The sequence below is a fragment of the Martes martes genome (assembly GCF_963455335.1).
Source record: "Martes martes genome assembly, chromosome: 8".
NCBI lineage: Eukaryota > Metazoa > Chordata > Mammalia > Carnivora > Mustelidae > Martes > Martes martes.
Genome location: NC_137895.1, coordinates 111332643 through 111353798, shown reverse-complemented (window position 1 = coordinate 111353798; position 21156 = coordinate 111332643). Strand labels below are relative to the sequence as shown.

The following is a 21156-nucleotide window of genomic DNA, read 5'->3' as shown; positions in this document are numbered from 1 at the left end:
CCATCACTGCCTGACCTGGCACTCAGAGGCAGATGAAGTCTGCCTCTCCATGACTAAAATACCAGCTCTGTACCACCACTGGTCAGCCCAGGTTTCAGAACTAGCTCGTCACTTACACTGTTAAAAAGACAGGTACAAAAAAATGGGAAGGTAGAAGACAGCAGGTCGTTTATCTGTACATGGGGTCACCAGCTCACGTGTTAATCAATAATTAAGGCAGAGCCTTGATATGGTATCACCTAAAAGGCAAATAATTATGACATGGGCTTTGCATGGCTCAGGGTAGAAAACAGAATAAAAGTTAAACTGAGAGTCAAAACAAGAATTATCTTTTTAAGATCCATTTACATTACATCTTCCACCTCATTTTCACAATGGGGTAGCAGTTTTTAAGTTAGAATAAATATGTCAAAAATGTAACACAGGCAGAAAGGCAGACAGATGATCCTAATGAAGAAATAATAGTCCCTCAATTATTGTGCTTGGGAGAAAAAGATGATTTATTGAACTTCCTCAGTGCAGGATTGTATATATTTGATTATTTTATAACAAAAATTCCCATGAAATGTTTCTTTCTAGGATGATCAATCTTACTTTTTCTCTTGATAGCACTATAATTTTTGACAAGTTCATGTTCCAAATACTCGTAAAAGTCATGTCACAGGAAGGAAAATGAATTTTGTTCTAGAACTAAACAAAAAGTAAGAAATCAAGGAGTCAAAGAGAATAGGAGAAGATCACTCGTAGGCAGGGACATTTACTTTATATTTCCTAGAATTAGCACAGGGGAAACCTTTTTCTGAATAACTCATGCATATCAATTTTCATAACCTACCAGCTGCATTTGAGTTCTGTAGTCACTTATCAGGCAAATATTTGGCACTTTTTTGGGAGTATAAATGACGTGTGTGTGTGTGTGTGTGTGTATTCATATCTATCTATATTTCTCCCATAAAGATTTCATGCTTCCAGTAAAGATTTTCATAAAAACATCACTTAGGTATATTAAGTTTTTCTTTATGAAAAGTTAGCTGAGATTTGACTTAATATACTCACAGCACTAAACATTTTAATAATGAAATCTAGAGATAGCATGAATATTAAAATAGGTATATGTCTATATATGCATGCATATAAATATGTATGTATATATAAATATATATATGTATATATTAAAATATACAAACAAAGGCAAATCTGGTGGAAAAAAACAATGATGAAAATATAAATAAGCAATAGATATTTTGTAAGCATAATTTAAGGCTTACCTACCTACTCTTCTTTCTGAAATTATAACACTGTAGTATGTAACATTCTGGCCATGGTATTATGTATATAGGAAATCAATGAATTATTACCTCTATATTTAGGTATGGTTGAAAATTCTTATAGTAAAAGGTTATATAAAAAGTCAAAACTTGTAATTTGTGAATCTATAAGAGGGATCAGCCAACCATGGGCCTAACCTGGAATGTCCATTCTGTTCCGTGGCTGCTCTCATGCTACATCAGAATGAAGTAATTGTTACAGGGACTGTTTGGTCTATAAGGCCTACATTATTTACTATCTGGTCCTTCACAGAAAGAGACTTCTAATTTGTAACATGGATATGATACATTTAAGTATGACATTTGTCAAAGAAACTGTAACGGGGTGCCTGGGTGGCTCAGTGGGTTAAAGAAACTGTAACAAAGATTTTGTTAAGTAACAATGCTAAGATTCCTGAGTGATGGTTACTGAGAACCCTGACATGATAAACTTAGCATTTACTAGGGATGAAAATTAAAAACGCCTTTCTCTATATAAAGTATGGGCAAAAATTTGTCTTATTTACACACAAAAGCACACACAAATCAACATTTCTTAATTTTAAAATAATATTCTAAAGCTCTTTATAAGTCAGCTCATTAGGATACTTTGCTTATTTTTTATATCCAAAGATTAAACTGTCAGAAACACAATTCTCCTCTTACTCCCTCTTTTCTTTCACAAAGAAAATTTACCCCCAAATATCAAAAAAGAACCTTAAATCCGAAATAAAGGGGAAAATCATAATCATACTGTTTTCCCTAGGCCTATTTTTCTACTACTTACTAATACCTCTCTTGCCGAAAAAAAGTAGAGGATGTCTTTTGCAAGGGCAAAGGGAAATGGAATTCAATTTTCATTATGAAAGGCTTATGGCTAGACAGATGATCTGTGCTGAAATGCCGCTGTGGCTCTACCAAAAACCTTTGGACTGAACTGTAAAATCATGATCATCTTAGCAATTCAAGTGAACTGAAGAAAGAAAAATAACTGAAAATCTGCTCACTGTCCAATATTTCAGGGTGGAAAGGATCTACTTTAGACATTTTATTCATGTAGATTTAAAACCAACAGACCAAAAAATAGGTACTGTGGTGTCTATGTAATAATTTTGTGTCCCAAGGTTTTCTAGTTTACTTTGATAGGATCGATGGCGCATAGTGGGGAAAATAAAAGAAAAAAGGAAAAAGCTTTTATCTAGGATCCAACATTTTAAACCACAATAAAAACACAAAATTGAATTAGATTGAATTAGATTATAAAATCTGCCTCCTCTCCATGAAAGTTATTTTATGTGTCCAATTAAACTCTGGATATCATCATCATTAATTTTTTAATTGAACTAATGCTCTTTTCCTTTTAGTAAAAGTGAGTTGGTCAAATTAAATATTTTCCTGACTTTACCTGACTGGCATAGTATATGAAGTCATGTTCTTTAACCTGAGAAGTTCAAGTTGGTTTTTATGAACATTAACTTGGACAGGGCTTACTTCTTTAAAAGTAATGAATACTGTTAACTCTAAAACTAATTACTAATTTACATATAAGAACTATCAAATAGTTTTTCTTTAGCCCTTTCCAGAATTTCAGTGAATTTCATGTTTGATCAGAGAAATAACTACATAATAATGGCTGAAGCTATCGTTAATTGCCTTCCGCTAAGGTTAATCTCATGATTTATTGGATGTAATTTTTAGAATCTATCTTTTACTCTACAGAATGTATAAACTCCAACCTTGTCCACAATAATCTTTACATATGTATATGGATACGCATTTTTCAAGCAGGCTAAAACTAATTACTACTGCAGGTTAAAAAGGTGAATTGAAGCTAATTAGTGCTAAGTGACGTGAGTACTTCATACTGGATCTAGAATAATTAAAACACTATTCCAAACTTATAATAATAAATCATAAATGCATTGTACAAAGCACATTACTTTAATTACACGTAAGACTTTCCTGTGATTATTTTCATAAAACATAAAAATAAATTCTAATACAATGAAAAACCCAGTTCAATATAATCTGTTGATTATTGATGCTACATAATGATCTAGACAGCATTTTAGAAACAAGTCCTAATGAGTTAAAAAAAAAAAAAAAGAAAAGAAAATTTTAGAATAGGTTCACAAAGTCAAGTCAAGACAAGGAGCTGTGTGCATTGTATAGTCTAACTCAATGTCAGACAACTATGAGCTAATTCTTGCACATGAAGAAGACCTAAGGTTTTCCGAGCAACTAAAGATAGCATTATTGGACACTGTCCATCAGTGAAAAATATTTATATTTATGCTATTATCCTTCAAATCAAAATCACCACTTTGAGGATCATTGTTTGGACATCAAGCTAGTCATCTAATAAATGACTTAGACACTTAAGAGTCTATTAGAAGAGATCCTGTTTTCAGGATTTTGATTTTTATTTAATCGTGACAAAACATTTCTATACAAATACTATTAAAATGTAGGTTGTTTTAGCATTTTTGAAACACTAAATTATATTTGCACTTAGTATTCCTTCTAACAGAAAATTTTTCTTTTCTTGTACAATTTGATTTCCTACAATGAAAACATTCATGCAAGTCTGGAATATTTATGTTTACATGCAATATGATTGGCAGCTCTATAATTATGATCAGCTCCTTGGACCACAGTTTCTATGGCAACAGTCTCACTGTCCATTCTTACCTGCTTTCTGGTCATCCACTGTATTGAGTTTAGTCTCGTCAGCTACTGTTAAAAGGTAAATGTATACTGGTTAGCACAGTTAGTTCCCACAGCCCAACATGCTTCAACCATTCCCGGATCTTTTCAGTTAGGTGATCATTCTTAGGTAATATTTCATGCAAATAATATGAAACATCAAGCAAACATTCATAATCACAAAAAGGGGGGGGAAGCAGTGTCTCCATGCAAAATGCCAGTCATTTCATTTCACAGACACGTGTGTTATTTATAAGTTAGCATATCATAATTAGCCAAGGCAATGCATCGCCAAATTTTTCTTTTATGCATGTGATAAATTAATGCTTTTAGTCTTGAAGTACAAACAGCCACCAGAGAACAGCATAAATAAGTTACAGTTGATTAACAAAGGTTCTGTAAATCATTTGATCGGTTTATAGATATAATTAATTATTTTGCTTTTTTGTTTGTTTGCTTTTTGGTGGATTTTGATTCAAAAAGAGACACTACCTGATTGGTGTTTGATTGAACAACTATGGTTATTTTTCTCCTCCCATTTGCTTCCAAATACTTTCTACAACAAATATTCTCTCAAATTATTACTTCAATTACATGCCTTAATTATCAACACATAAGAGTTTCTATTACGTAAACCTTAAAGAATAGCAGTGAAACAAAGATATCATGAAGTAACCAAATTCTACACATGGATTGAGATAATGGTTTCTCTCCAATACTTCTCCTTCTAGTTCAAGAATCCCACAGCCAACCAAATACTATTTCCAAAAATTGGTTTTAAATAACCAAGATGTTAAAACATTTCATCTTTTCAAATAAAGATGCAGGAATATAGCATGAGATGCGTGTGTTTGTTTCTTTTATCATCCGGAAACATATATGTTAACATATTGCACATTATGTAAACATGCCACTTATGAGAAATATGGTTATCTTAAACTCAGAGAAAAACTAATTTTTGCCAAATTGCCACATTTCACATTTATTTTCTCTATTGCTTAAAGTAAACAGACATGTGTTTGGGACTATCAATTTTAATATGAAAGCATCTAAACCTTATTTAGATAAAGATTCATGGAGATTGTACTCACTACCTAAATCCATGCTTTTTGATTTTCGCGTTTTAACGAAATCCAATTGACTGGCATCTGAAAATTGCTTTGTGCGTTTTTCTGACATACTCTGGCGTCCAAATCCTTCTCGTTGAAAAGCAAGAACTGGATCAACATCTGGACTCAAAGAGCTGGTGTGAAGAGAAAGACAAACATAAAAATATTTACTAAAAATAGAGGACATCCAACTTCAGGAAAGAACATACACGCAGTGCCTAAGAAGGAGTGCCTATGTGTATTCCTCATAAATGCTGAAACTAACACAAATATAGTTCATTAAAAAATAAAAACCTGTGGCTGAATAGGAAGTGATGAGAAAATACAAAATTCTATTTACATTTAGAATAATTCTTTCTCCACATGAGTTCTCTCCCCTTCTTGATTTGCTTCAGTTTCCTCACTGTTCTTCTATTCATCATTATTTCTAAGTGATTATCAAAAATAAGGCAGATGGGGGTGCTGGGGTGGCTCTGGCAGTTAGGCATTCGACTCTTGGTTTGGCTCAGGTCATGGTCTCAGGATCATGAGATCAAACCCTGCACTGGGCTCTGTGCTCAGCAGGGAATCTACCTGTTCTTCTCCCTCTGCTCTCCAACAACCGCCCCCCACCCCACACTGCTCACGCAGGCTCTCTCCCTCTAAAATAAATAAATAAAATAAAATAAAATCTTTTTTTAAAAAAAAAAAAAGGCTGGGGCGCCTGGGTGGCTCAGTGGGTTAAAGCCTCTGCCTTCGGCTCAGGTCATGATTCCCAGGGTCCTGGGATCGAGCCCCGCATCGGGCTCTCTGCTCCGCGGGGAGCCTGCTTCTCCCTCTCTCTCTGCCTGCCTCTCTGCCTACTTGTGATCTCTGTCTGTCAAATAAATAAATAAAATCTTTAAAAAAAAAAAAAAAAAAAAAAAAAAAAAAAAAAGGCTGATGTCTTTTGGACATGGGGAGGATTGGATATTTGAGGAAGACTTTCATATATGAATACAAATACTGGCCGCAAACAAGTGACTGTATAAACTGCAATCAAGTAAAAATTTTTAAAAAGAGGATGGTCTTTTTTAGACATCCTTTAGATATCCTGGTCTACTTAGATATCCTTTATCCTGTGTTTCAGAAAAGAAGGAAAAAACACCATTGTGGTATGTGGTCTCATGAGAATGTAGTTTCTCAGCAGTATTTATTCAACTGAGAAGAAACCAACTCGACACACCTTTATTAGAACCCATTCTGATTAACGTGTTGTACTGGGGACCGAAGTTAAAAAAATAAAAACGAAACGATCTCTGTTCTCTGCACATTCCTATGAAAAAACACTATACCAGAAGCACCAAGCCAATGCCGTGGACATGGAGATGGGGGGATGTTCGGTACTGGAGGGAGGCGGGAATAGCGTGACGAAGCCCGGATGACATTTGATTTTGGCAACACCAACACAGTAGTTCAAACAGACATGGTGAAGCCCACGGCAGATCATTGGTAACAGGACACCGCTGGGAGAGCTTTCCCAGGGGACGTGTCATGGGATGACACAATCACTCCTATTTGTAAAAATATGTGAACAACTTTAAAAAAGTACTTAAGTGTTCTGAGCACAGTTTCATGCAATAAGAATGGTTGTTCTGTGCTGGGCACACTGAGTAAACACACCGCTCTCCTGTGTTAGCACCCAGCCACCTCCCTGTTTGGCCAGTGAGGAGAAAATGCCTCCACAGAGAGCTAAACATACTAGAAGGTGAGGGGGCCGTGTCCGCCCCGTCAGCTGAGTTTACCATAGCCTGCCTTATGCTTCTGATGGAAGCAAATGTCTTTACCCTTTATGGCCGCAGATAATTACCATCCATACTGGTAAAGCAGAGAGATCTGGTTTGGATATCCATCAAAAACGTAGCTGCAGTTTACTGTGCATGAAATGATAGCTGGCTCTGAGAGAAGAGCTAAAGCAAAAATTGTAAAAAGAAAGACATCAAGGGAAATGTTTCGCCCTCAGGTTAAGTGACCTGAAATGTGTCGGGCCCATGTGTATTAATATGCTCAATAAACAGGAGAGCGGCCCCACCCGTCTGGCAAGGCCAGTAAGAGACTTCAAGGACATAATGTGAAAGCCCTTTGTAAACTGCAAACTACCATACAAAGTAAGCTATTATCACCCCACAAAGACTGTCTATCTCAAATAATCAACTTAATACACATTATGATAACAGATATAGATAGGGGAATACACAGGGGAACTGCACAATCCTTCCCAATCTGTTCCACCAAGCACAGAGCGGGGCCCCCAGGACAAGACGAGGTGGGTGCCCACGACTCCAAATTCAAGGAAGCACTCACTCTCACGGTCATGCGAGGTCAGGGTGCACACCTGAGAGTGATTCCCTGCCTGTAGTTTGTATCCTGGGCACCCGGCTTGCCTCCCCCTTGTCCTGGTCCCGGTACTGAGAAAAGAGAAGATGTATTCCATGGGCACTGGGAATTCAGCCCAGGGCAAGAACAACTTTATTTGGTAAAGCTCTATGTTATGTCCAAATAAACGTTCTTTTCTCTGCATTCTATATTAAATCTTTCCATCTTTAATATACCAAATTTTTCCATAAAATTTTGACTACATTTTTGAAACCTTTGGGGCTCCTTCACATACTACTACGCCTACATACTGTGTATGCATGTGTGTGTATGCATGTATGTGTGTATGCATGTATTTATAGCCACAGCTTGTAGTATACACATAATTATATACTGTTTAGACATATTTCTTAAATTTATATATGCTTGGGTATTATGTTTATGTGGTATTATTCAGATACTACTATGCTTACTATATTATGCTTGTAGTTTCCACATACACCCCAATTGGAAAAGACAGTCCTAGAAGTGAAAACTAAAAACCCATATGATAAGAACTATGACCCAATTTTGCAACAGCATACTCTAAATTATATATTTTCAGTAAGAATAATTCTTTCATCTGTTGAAAGCTGATCTCTTCAATCATTCTACTCATGAAATACATTTTTAATAGAAATTATTGGTAAGAGCCTTTTCAAATAAATATTGTTGGTGCCAATGTTATCTGAAAACCACATATTGGCATATTTTTTAAACCGATCTCATATCCTTGGAATTATGTTGCCACTAAGATTAGAATCTGCTGTTTTGCCTTGTTTCTCCTTAAAAACATTGCTGATGTTCCCTAGATCAATTAATGGATTGAAAAAAGTATATCCTACTCGTTAACAAAAGTTCAGCCGTTTGACGTATTCACCTTCCACGATTGCTCAGTGAACTGTAAACATACACAATTTAAAATGTCAAATGAGTTTGTGAGCTAATAAGAGTCTTAAAATAACTAAATACTCTTAAACCATGACATAATTAATTCTTCCCTATCAATATACCCATTAAACTAATTTCAGACACAAAAAACAGTATACTAGAATACGTAACAAGTTCGATTGCAAAACTGACAGCTGATTCTTTAAAGAATGTAACCATATCCTGACCCCCAATGTTATTAAAATTCCAGTTATTAATCCTGTCTTATTGCCCTTTTGTTTTCATAACATTTTCATCAAGGATTAGGGAGATATTGTCAGGCTGGAAAAGCTTACATTTTCTGCTGTGATTCGGAACAGCTGCCATTCTTGTTTGGATAACCCTTCATTCATATTCCTTCCCTTGCTCCACGTCCCCCACAGCAAAATCACGCAAGTCCTCCCCATTTTATCAATGCCCTTAGGGAAATCAATGCCACAATCTATTTCTGCTAGCTCCTTATTTATTTTCACCAATATAGTGCATTAGAAGGCCCCAAACAGATCTATTCCTATGGCCACCTTCACAATCCTCACCACCGTGGAAATTCGAAGGCTTTTGTCCCAAAGTTGCATACTGCCAGTAACTAACCCTCACTTTCCCTGTTGCTGCTTTCACTCTCCGAAACAGACACAAACTGCAGCAGTGAATGGAACAGCATCTGTGGATTTCAAATGGGATTTTACTTTATATCGTTGTTTCCCCTTCTATGTTGAGCCAAAAACCTCATTCATGGATATGCTATTATCATGCAAGCTGGAGTATAGCTCCTTTTTAAATCCTGTTATTTTCAGGAAGAGAATTTTTTTTTATTTTTTTTTTTTAAAGAAAGAAAGACAAGACAAAGCAGAGACAGACTTTTCAAGGATCCAAACGAACAGGTGAGCCTATTCCAAGAGAACATCTGCAGAATTCCCAGGTACATGTGCTGGATGTTTGTGTGGTTTTGAAAGGAGTGGGGGAAGGGGGGCTGGGGAGAGGGTGACTTTGCTAAGATCACCGCTAAAAAATGTTAACACAAATCAACAACGGGCCCCCAGACCCCTCCGATCTAATACCGACTGTTGACACAAGTCTGGGTAAGAGCAGAGAAGAGAAATGGGTAAGTGGTGAAGGAACAATGCTGTAACATTTAAATATCATTTTGTTGATGTATTCATGGAACACCCCCAGAGAAAGGGCAATAAGAAAATTCTGGTATAATGCTTCACTTGGCTTATGTTAATTTTCATTACAACCTCACAAGGTCATCCCTGGGAGGGACTTGCCTTTCGGCTTATGGATGTGTATAATTACGAGGCACGCAAATTAAGGCACACATCCACACTCACGGGCCACGCATCGGCTCGATAATATCAAATGCTTTCTTCTGTTTTGGAAGATTCGGGAGAAAGAAACAGCATTAGACTGCCCCAAAAGTCACAATGTGAGAAGCAAGAGGGAAGGGTTACAGCACTCTAAAAAAACAAACCTTTAAAAAGTCTCCTCCCACTCCTATAGCATAGCAGCTATTAATTTGACCAAAGTCATCTAATGGTTACAAACTTTCAGCCACCTTAGAGATTTTGCTTAGAACTGATTTAATGAAATAACAATTCATCAAATTAAAACAGACCTAAAATAATCAACAGCGGAACTTCACAAATGAACAGGTCTTTTTGGTGAGTGGTAGTTCTGTCGTAGAGCTGGCTGAGTTAGTCAGTACAGCTCTGGACACGCTAAAACAACGGGGCAAGTTTATGGGGTGGAGGGGAATCTTTTATTAAAAGAGTGATAATTAAGAGTATTAAGACCATGAAAACAGAACACGGCCATAAAACAAAACTGATTAACTGTGCTTAATGATAGACCATTTAAACATAAAATGAAGGTGATTGCAATTAAGTAATGTTTTCCAAGCCTGGAGTGTGATCTTACCAGTCAGCTGAATCACTGATTGCAGCCTTCGCCCACGTGCCAGCGTCCGTTGTCACGAAGCCCACGTCATCGTGGGAGCTGGAAGATGACTGGTCAGACAGATGTGGGGGAAGCACTGGCAGCCTGTCATCTTCTATAATGACAGTGTCATCCTGGGGCATGTTCACCGTGGGGGACAGCTGGTATTTACCTGCCCAGTGGAAAGAAAAGTAAGAGAAATTCTAGATCGCGATCTAAGGGCTACCCGTATAGCTATACGAACGGCAATATTAGAAAAAGGCTAAATTTCCAAATATCTGCTCAACCTGGTGGAACAAAACAGAAGGAAGGAAATTTATTTTTTTCACAAATAAATGGCCAGTGGAGGCCTCGAGTCTGCTCCGTTCTCTGACTCGGCGGCTCTATAGCTCTCGGCACAGAGTTTAATTTCACTGGATTCAGGTTTCCTAAAGCCACAGATGATCTCCAGAACATCTTCTAATGTGAAAATGCGACACAGATTCTAGGTTGTGAAAATCCTTTGAAAAAATTTACCAGGAAATTTATAGGGAAGCCCTGCAGACTTACATCAATCACTCCCGTACTCATTCTCTGGTCACGTATCGGGTAGCGAGGGTGAAGAAAGACTTAAAGCTCTGCCCCCATACCCTAGAGAAAGAGCCCGACATACGAACAGGGATAACGGACTGGTGGTGTGAAGGACGTGCTAAAAGGACGATGGCCTTCATGAGGGCTGGAACTGCCCGGGCGGCTAGAGGCAGAGGACACCAGGGACCTTCACAAAAGTTAACCTCACAGTTGGGCTCTGAATGAGGAATGTGATCTTTTCTGCTAGGAGAAATGATGACATTGACTTTACGCATTGGCAACAACATCATTAAATTCATGATGGAGAAAAGCTCCCGGTACACTGAGGGGGCACTTCAAAGATGAGTACGTGCAGAGTCGAGGCCTCACAGGGAGATGGCAGGAGTGATCTTGAAATGATAGGATCTCACTGCCCAAAGGATTTCAGGCCAAGATAGTGGGGTCCGTATATTTTTATTTATTCAATTCGGATGTAACGTTCTTGGTAAAGAGAGACTCCAAATTGTCTCTACTGATGAGTTCTTTCGGGGAAATCTGCTCGGGCACGTGGATCAGCATGACAGATGTATTTTTTGGGACAAAATTAAGATTCAAGCCCTCAATCACTAAAGATAAAGCTTCTTTATCTTTGATGATGCATCTTCCTCCCCAAAACATCCACAGTTCTGGCTTCCTCCTCAAATCTCATGCCATACTTCTGGGTAAGACCTCGCTGGACAAGCCTTTGGTCCAAGTGGATCCATCAAGAGAGTTCATACTCACAGAAACACACATCAGGGTACGATGGCTGGCTCTCCCAACAGGATAAGAACTGACAATTTCCCCATCACCTTACAGCAGGATGGGACAAGTCTCATTTGAAGTCCAATATTCCAATCTGGTAAGCCAGCTCTACTGGCTCCTACCCAACTAAAACGGACCACTGTCCTTTCCCAATACTGGCACCATTTTACACTTTACACAGGGTGCTCTTTCCCTTTATTATAAGCCACTTTTTAAAATAGCACCACAGCAACATGTGGAGAGATTTTAACATTTTAACATCAGGCTTAAGATCTAATTTTTAAAACAAACATTCATAAGAATGTGCAAATGATGACTTTTTATTTTAACACGATTTTGTCAATTATAGGATGGCATATATAGGCTTGAAGGATTTTTAAAACACATATTATTCTAGACATTCAACAAAGGAACAAAAATTAAGTTGATATGTATCTTTTCAGGACAACCCACAGAAGAGGACGTGCTAGACGTTTCAAGTGCATTCATTATTTAGCACCAACTACTTTATTATAGAAATACTCTATGTTTACTGAAACAGCAACATAGCATTTTATCAAGAAAAACACTCTATTTTGATTTGAAATGCATTCATTTTGACAAACTGTGAAAACTAGCAACTTTTTATGAATGCTCATGATTATAAAGCAAATGAAATTTAACGTAATCGTTTCCTTCTCCTGAATTCAAATTATTCATTTACTACTACTTGAGTTTTAGGACTTCAGAACAGAAAGACAAAAATCTGTCTAAAAAAATTATAATTCATAAATAAAGTTGGACATCCTAGGACTATCACCAAAAGAAATATTGCCTTCTCAAGACAGACTTTTTTGCCCAAAAAGTGTACAGAATGACAAAACCAGAGTTATCCCTGACAGCTCGCCACTGACAAGGCACGTGTCACAGCATTAAATGCCAAGTCCTCACAAAGGCAAAATTTACTGGAAGGAAAAATTACAATATAATTATAGTGCACTCGCTTTTAAACACAAAAACTAAAACTCTTGGGTTTACACAATATATTCTGGGAGACAGCCTAATAAGCAATATGGAACACTGAATGGTTCTTCATATGACAATCCTTTTATAATATGCTGTGTTGAGTAGAAATATTGTACCTTAAGTGATCCAAAATTTTATACGTAAATGGTAAGAAATTTTCCTAATAATAAGAAAACAATTTAGTTTTTTTCCTCTCACAAATGATTCTAGGGGCTAATATTTCAAGATTTGAGAATTCACATTTTTTATCAGCTTCCCAACTTCTTAATGTGCTCGCCAAGAGCTACAGTTTTTGAATCTGGATGCAGGAATATATTGGGAATAATGGATAACTAAATTATTTCACTACAAGTTCTACTAACTCCACCTAGACAATACCTCTTAATGATGTGTGCACATCATAAACGTGAAACCTTCCAAGGGTGATCTGTTGTTTGATGGATAAATATTCCTCCTTCCTCAACTAGTTAACCAACAAACTACAAACTAAAATTTAAACCAATCAATATCTTATAGAGGAGTGAAACAATGAGATACGAAATGATTGTTTACTAAACATTTATTCATTGGTACATTTACATAGAAGACAATACCATTCATGACACTAGAAACAGATGAAAACTTTTCCAGTGATTTGACTGACAATAAAAATAACATTAATGTCCCATTTCTCAATGTTGAATTTCTAACAAGATAAAAATATGCTGAGCACAAATATTTATTAAACTCACCACAAATGTATGACTATAAAAACTACTGAGGTTAAACTCTAAAACAAATACACCAGATTTTGGTCTTACTTTAAACAGAAAATTTCCTCAGATTAAATTTTGGAAAAAAAAAAAAAATTAAGGTTCCATGACCCCAAGTGTCAACTTGAGATATATTTTAGTGAACATGTTGGTTAAATTAACCATGCCTGTTATTATTTAATGATTATTATAGTTAAGGCAGTCCAGCAATTTAGGAGATTTTTTTTTTAAGTCTTTTAACATGAAATGATCCTAGGTTGGCTCTCTAGAGATTTCTTTTTAATGAATATCCAGGATTAAAAGCCTTGATTAGTGGCAGGTAGGCCCACACAGAAGACATTAGCAGAAATCTTGCCTTGGTTACAACTCTGGCTGACCCGACCAAAAGCTAGGGAGACCAATCCAGGTTGAAATAACGTGGGACTCATGAATCGGGAGAAGACACACCCTCACTCAGGAACACAGAAACTTTGTGGCTTCAGACTCGTCACTGAATTTCTCTGGTCCCTAATTCCTCTGAACATGAGATAATTCAGCTGGAGTAGGTGATTTCTAAGGCTGTTTTCAGAGATGAGCTGTTCTGATTTTCAGAACACAGTGGCCGCCGGAATGGAACAGCTTCTGGAGACCGTCTAATGCTTTTTGCTTAAAGATATGGATAAATTAATATTAATGAAGAATGGTCATCCTTAGTCCTAATTGTGTGGTCTAACTATGCCCTAGAGAGGGCTACTTTTAGAAAAAGGAAATAACCAAAACAACATAAAACAAAAAAATCACCATGGGATCTTGTGTCGGCGGTCCTTTATCTGTTAAGTGGGAGAATGCGGCGGATGACCCCTGACATCCTGCCAAGTCTTATATCTCTTCCTTTTATGATTTAATTTTTAGAAGCTTCTCCCCTGAGATACGTTCCCACAGAAATGAGTTAGAGAGCTTCAAAGCTCTTTTGGTCTAGACTCTCACATGAGGATTTTTCTAGGTAAAAATTCACCCTGTTTGCATACAATTAGTCATTTCTTAAAGTAATCAGCTGGAATTTCAATACAAAGCTCTACCTGAATCAGAGCAGATCATAAAGTAAATACCATCACCTCCACTAGTGTCTAACATACGAGCTATTCTAAATACAGAAGACAATCCGTAACCAAACAAGATCTACCTGAGAGATTTCCGTGTACCTAGATTCTGTGCAAATCAGATACATGCTAGTGCTACTGATTTAGGTTAACAGAAATTCAGTGCTCTACTATCTGATATTTGGTAACCTATTCTGGTATTTAGTTGTAAGCTAACATCCCTTGCAGGACCTGGGAACGGACTCAGCAAACTAATTGTTTCTTAGGGCCACTGATAATGGAGTATGGACTGATAAAGACTGAGTTCTCAAATTTGTAAAACTCAAGACCAATCAGGTTAAGCATATACATTTCTCAGGGCAAAACTATACAGGATCCCTAGCTGGCAGTAGAATATGTAAAAAAAACTATGTAAAGAAAATATCCAAATTGTTCAACATTAACTTGGCCTACCAACAAAGGGTAAAGAGTCTTTCACCCCCACCCAAAAGGCATGCACAGTACATCACAAAGATCACAAAGCACAGAGCTGGGAGGGGAGCTGCTGCCCCGGGGAAGGCATCTGGAGCCTTAGAAGTCCATTACATCTCCACAGGAGGGAAGGGAAAGCAAGAGCCACGCCAACGGAAGTAGACTAACGAAGCCACAGCTAACAAAATCAGGGCACCAGACTATGAAGAAAATGAAGGAATCCTCAACCCCTTATAGACAGCACTTCAAAAGGTCACTAGGTGAATTTTGGGGTTTTTTGGTTTTTTAGTTTTAGTTTCTCAGCCTTCCTCTGAAGCATCAGGGATTGGAGGCAGGACGCAGGTTACAGGAACTGGTGGACCAATGGTCTGATTCAGTATGGCAAGTCCTATGTTCCTATAATAAAGGGGAAATTACAGCGTATCACTTCGTATGCACACAGATCCAGGGACACATGCACTCTCTCTCAAGGGGTCTGAATTTTCATTAATGAAAAAAGTATTTAACAAAGATAAATTTCACGCCAAAACCAAGAAAGTATGGAAAATGCAACGCCAGTGAAGAGAACGATCACTAAGAAGCAAAGATTAGTGTGGTGATCTCTGAGAACTGTGTGTCCCCTAACAGGTGCACAATGGTTTCAGCATCCTTCCCCTACCTCCATTTATGCCAAGCAGGCAAAAAAAAAAAAAAAAAAAAAATTATCGACAAAGTCAAACCAAAGGGCTGGCAGGCCTAAGTCCTATGTGCAACAAAATAAGGAACTGAGAATTTAGCAACTTTTCCAAGCTAGAAAGCTAGAAGGACCAAAGGAAGACCAGAAAATTCTACTAGTCATTTTTATGTGTTTTTCCTGTCACGCCCAGGAGAGAGTTCTTTGTAAGCAAAGATTGTGTCTCACTCATTTTTGTATCTACAGCAAAAGTGTGTACACAAACGTCTTGTCAATAAAAGGTTTTCCACAAATGTCCACTGATGAAGGAAATAAATTCCTGTCCCAATGAAGCTTCGAAATGGAGACTTGAATTGTATTAAATCTTCATTAAATGTTTCAAAATGGCATTAAATTTAGGGTTTTACTTTCGAGCCTTGCGAAACACACCAGCAATAAAAGTGTTTTATGTCAGGTGCTGTTTTAATCAAAACAGCTTCTTATGCTTTAAATTTGAAAACTCTCACAAGTTAATCCCAAGATGAGCAACTCAGTCAATCCAACCACTCCTGTGGCAAAGCAAGTCTTTATTAACTGGATCTGTTAGGAGAGAGCTGTGCGGCTGCGGAGCTCGTGCTAATAACCTCATTACCCACTGGGGGCCAAGCAGACAGTATGGTGCTGAATCCAAACAAAGGATGCAAAACACCAGCTTCCAGATTTTAAAAAGAGGGCTTTGAAAAAGTAGAGATGCAACTTAAAAACGGTAACATCCTACTGAGTACAAGCCAAATCAATGTGAATATTTCATCCACCTGCAAACGTGTGGAGATGCGTTCGTTCCTCTCCCTATCAACAGTGCTGCTGTGAAAGATACACGACTTTGAATCCTCCTTGTCATAAACCACTGAATTTTGACTTTCCTAAAACATGGCTTCACTTCTACTCTCAAACAAGCTAAACACATCTTGATCACTGAATGTATTTCCATGTGACCCCTTCCTTTTCTCCCCCCCCAGCCCCCCACATGTTACAGGATCTAAAATTCACTTAACAAAATCAATGTATTGATTCAGTCTCTCCACTATTAACACTTCCTGGATGATTATAATGAACCTGCTCTTTCTCCTCTTAAAAACACGGACCTGCCTTACATTAATATTACATTAATAACCTTCCAGTGAACCAGGAAAGCATAAAAATAAGATGTGATAAACAGCGTTTTACCTGACTCACCCATTATCCTGCTGAGGGCAGCATTTCTCGTGGGGGATTCATCAAGCCCCTCGATCCCACTGTAGAGGGAATGGGAAATTCTTCGTTCTCGATCATCCAATACCGTTTCAATGGGCAGTTCAGGTCCAGAGGGACTCCCAGGTGACTTCAGCTATGGAGAAAAGGGGGCAAGGCAAAGTCAGTACTGGAGGCCCATGAGCAGCATGGGGGAATTATAACAACTTGCCCAAGGCCTGCATCCAACTGGGTACCAAATGAACTAGAACTTTTCACCCTGTACCAAAATAATTTGTGATGACAGCTCTGCCTAATGACCAACTTTCTCTGCCACTTTACACTGGGCCTCCCATGAAGTTCTGTCAGATTGCAACCATTGGAGGAAAAATATGTATATTAAAAGCTTTTTTTTTTTAACTTATTTTGCTGCTTATTTTTTCAATTTGACTGTTAGTATCTGCTGAAGTCAATTTAAGTTATGGTTTAATTCGGAATTCTTCATGAGATGTTGCTCTGCATAAAGCGTGCTTTATCAGAATGGAAGCTGGAACTGAGCTATACTTTTTGTATCTATAATAAGCAGATATACCTCACAATTGCTGGTACAATTACTACCTACTCTACAAGACCTAAAGACCACTTGTGAGCTCAGGTGTCTTGAACAATTCACTGAGTCTACATTTCTTCTGCTAGAAATTAGTAAAAAATCATTCTATTCTCTTACTGCAATCTTAAGATAGTGAGTACCTGAGAAAACCACTTTAATAGTATACAAACAATATAGAAGTAAGGACCAAGTATTCTAATGAAGCAAAGATGTGTTTGTCACAAACATATATGATCTAAAAAAATAAGCAAAGAATATAGGTCAATTTCCATCACCAGGATTAAAACAGTATGTGGCATTCTTTAAAACAGCTGTGCCTCATAGGTCAGATTCTTCACAAAAATAATATGAATAAGGAACCTATGTTCATAAGGCCTTGAAACAAATCAGCTTCAAGGAGGAACAAAGCACACTTAACAGCAATCCTCCAAATGTGGGCTCTGAGGTTAACCCCATAGACTAATATCTTATGACGCTCTGGTGCTGGCTTTCAGCCAGAGACAAAGAGGGCTTAGCAGGGAGGGCTGGGCTGGTGGTGGGGGGAGACTGGGGGGAGGCAGCACAGCACCGCCAAGTGGGAGAGAGGACCGCACATCCCAAACAGAGGAAACCACAATGGTTGCGGCTCCTTCACTGGAACAAATTATTATTTCTGTTAGAAGCTATCATCTGTTTAATATAAATGAGATATTTAATGAAGTTCCGAATTGTAGACTTATCTCTCCCAGTTTGATAAGCACTGGGGAGATTTAATGCATTGAAGGGTCAACACAATTACAATTGGAGGCACGTCAAACTGCAGGAGAATAATAAACTCACAGCGCTAGTGAATTAGACTCAATAAGGTTTAAACTGTGAAATGAGGATTTGTTTTATTAGTTTTTTTTTTTTAAATTGCAGATTACAACTGACAGCTTCACAGAAAAGTAAATTAAATATTCAAGGTCTCTGATGTAAAAAAATAAAAGGACATTTTCTGAAAGAATACTATGCATCAATTCCTAAGTACTTTGGGGGGGTAAAAACAAAAACAAACAAAAGCAATACCCTATGTCTTTAAGAACAAGTATGTCTGAAAAAATTTTAAATGAGCACATACACTGAAGAAGCTTGCAATACAGATCTCTAAACGAGACCTACTTACTGTACAATTTATTTCATAAGACAAACAACGCATCCTCACATTTGCTTAACAGATTACATTTAATTGAATCAGATAACTGCAATTTTCTAGATGATAAAATCCTTATAAAGCTATTCATGAGAAATCCCTAAATAATCTAAAAGGCTATTTTAGAATTTTAGAAAATCGAATAAAAATTCCATTAAAAAAAAAAAAGCAGATGCAGGCTTTCTAGAGAAAAAAACAGTAAGGTGCCTGTTCAGAAAGAACCTCACACTTGAACGTTTTCATGGGAAAGAGTCTACACCTCCCCTACCTCCCTAACCATGTCTAATTTACATCTCAAAAGACAGATTTAAATGAAGACATCAGTAGCCTACTACATAAATATTTAACAGAAGATACAATGCCTTTTAATTTCTTTAAAAAAAAAAAAAAACCTGATTGGGGTGCACAGTTTTGTTTTAAATCTTTTGATGATTTTTTGTTGTTGTTGTTGCAAGAAAAGGAGTTTAAGAACAAGAAACATGCCACGGGGCACTACGGTGGTACAGGCAAGAGGCAGAGTGAGGCGGTCCTGGAAAGAGGCCCAGGATGAGCAACCTAGGCTCATCCCAGGCCCTGTAAGTCTCCTTACATAAAAACCTGCTCCAAGTTAAACTTAATTAGAAGAAGATACTAAAATAAAAGAACTACAATTTTCACTTTGTGGCTTGTTATTTGAGGTGCAAAAAATGTTCTTCAATCTAACTTAATTTAGTCCCAGGGAGGAGTAATTGTGCTCAGGCCCCCCTCAGCTCCACCTCTGGAAAAAAAGGAAAGCCTTTCCACCTGTTAGAAAAAAATTAGGTCTCAGTTGTACTGGGTAGCAGTCTTTTCTAAAGTAATACAGAAATATATATCACAGGTCCAAAAACATCTTATACTCCTTGACCTGGCCACTTCTTTCACTTTGTGGTGGTCATTGCCCTCACAAAATAATAAGCTCTGTGAATAATAAAGATTCATGTGAATCAGTTCTTTATCATAACACTGTCTACAAAGGTATAAAATTGGGAATTACCCCAATACTGGAAAACAATGTAAATGTAGTCCATACTTAGAAAAGATATTCAAACGATCATATGTTGCTTTTATAATCAGAAAGTAACAAATGATATATAATAACAAAGAAACTGGATACTGTCCAATCAATATGCTTTCCATTACATACTTGATTACTTTTCTTAGGAAGAGTTAAAATCTTGGCTTCTTTTAAAAAAAACATATATTTTCTGCAGCGTTTAGCAAATTCTCATGTTGTTGTAAGTAAGCATGAGTGGGTCAAATGATGTCTTTCATAGAGAGAAATTGTATCCCAACATCTCGACCATTAACATCGGAAACCTGGCATAGATATGGCCCTGATCTCCGCAGCAAAGTACAGACTGGGTTCTGGTTAGTAACTGTCACCATCTTATTATTTGACATTTCCGGATTTAAGGGCTTATTCTATTTTATCCCCAATACCTGGCACAGAGCAGGTACTAGGTGACTAAATGGATGACTCAGATTTTCCTCAAAATGGTTTGGAGATCTTATACACACTAGGCCGCTGGAAGCAGGCCTCAAGCCGACAGCACAGCACAACCCGTAGCCTAGACTACAATGAGATCTTGTGGAAAGCACTAACATCTGAAGAACGGGTAAAAACGAAACAATGAGTAAAAAGACGGGCTTGAGTTTTGGAGAAGAGTGGTCATAGTGTTAGGGTCAGTTTCAGGTTCTGCTGTCAGGCAGGACAACACTTCACCTCCTTCCCATCCTCGCCCCCTCACCACCCCCCGTGGGCTACACCAAGGATCAGAGAGGTACTGGAACCCCCCCGAGTCACTCCACCTGTATGTGGCAGACCCAAAATGTAACGGACTGTCTGATGCTAAAACCCATGCTTCTACTGTATGCTACTTCCTAACACAACCAGAATATAAATTGCCTGAACAACACAATCACAGCCAATTAGGCCCACTCGCATGTGTAAGAGGAATACGCACCTTGCTTCTAAATTACTTTGCCACTACCCTGGCCTTGCAGCCATTAAGCAAATCATTTGACCTCTCTGCCTTTATTTCTTAATACATAAAGTGAAGAGAATCATAAATGATACCTTAGGCCCCTTCCTATTCTCATATAGCTTTCTAATTCTAAGAGGATTAAACTTCAGAGACTCACTTTAAAGTAGTCCCTGATGACTAAATCCTTCAGTATGGGGTCTAAGACAAGGCTCGCCTGGCCACATTCTCTACTGGTACTAAGACGAGGCTTTACATGAAATCATGTCTAACACAGATACAATGAGATAACCGCAAGCTATGTTAAAGCGCAGTAATTTCTACAAACATTAATTTCCTTGGAACATCTACAATCAGCATAATTGTCATCCACAGGTTATTTTCAATCCTCAAGGAACAATGTCAAGTATTTACTCCCGTTTCCCTCTACTCTCCTTCAAAGTCCTCAACAAAAGTTTTCTTTGTGATGG

General features: G+C 37.6%; 1 protein-coding gene across 30 annotated transcripts in view; it reads right to left on the bottom strand.

Moving 5' to 3' along the window:
* Positions 1-21156, bottom strand: part of PARD3 (par-3 family cell polarity regulator) — a 655030-nt gene that overhangs the window by 215971 nt on the left and 417903 nt on the right. For 5 of the 30 annotated variants that reach the window (XM_080812103.1, XM_080812093.1, XM_080812097.1 and 2 more), the window contains 4 exons: positions 16900-17059; positions 10343-10532; positions 5105-5256; positions 3999-4043 (listed from right to left, as the gene is read on the bottom strand). In XM_080812103.1, the coding sequence (XP_080668229.1) occupies positions 3999-4043; positions 5105-5256; positions 10343-10532; positions 16900-17059 (547 nt within the window). Of the gene's footprint in view, positions 1-3998; positions 4044-5104; positions 5257-10342; positions 10533-13260; positions 15417-16899; positions 17060-21156 lie in introns of those variants that run through there. The other 25 variants (XM_080812102.1, XM_080812096.1, XM_080812099.1 and 22 more) reach the window with 10 other exon arrangements.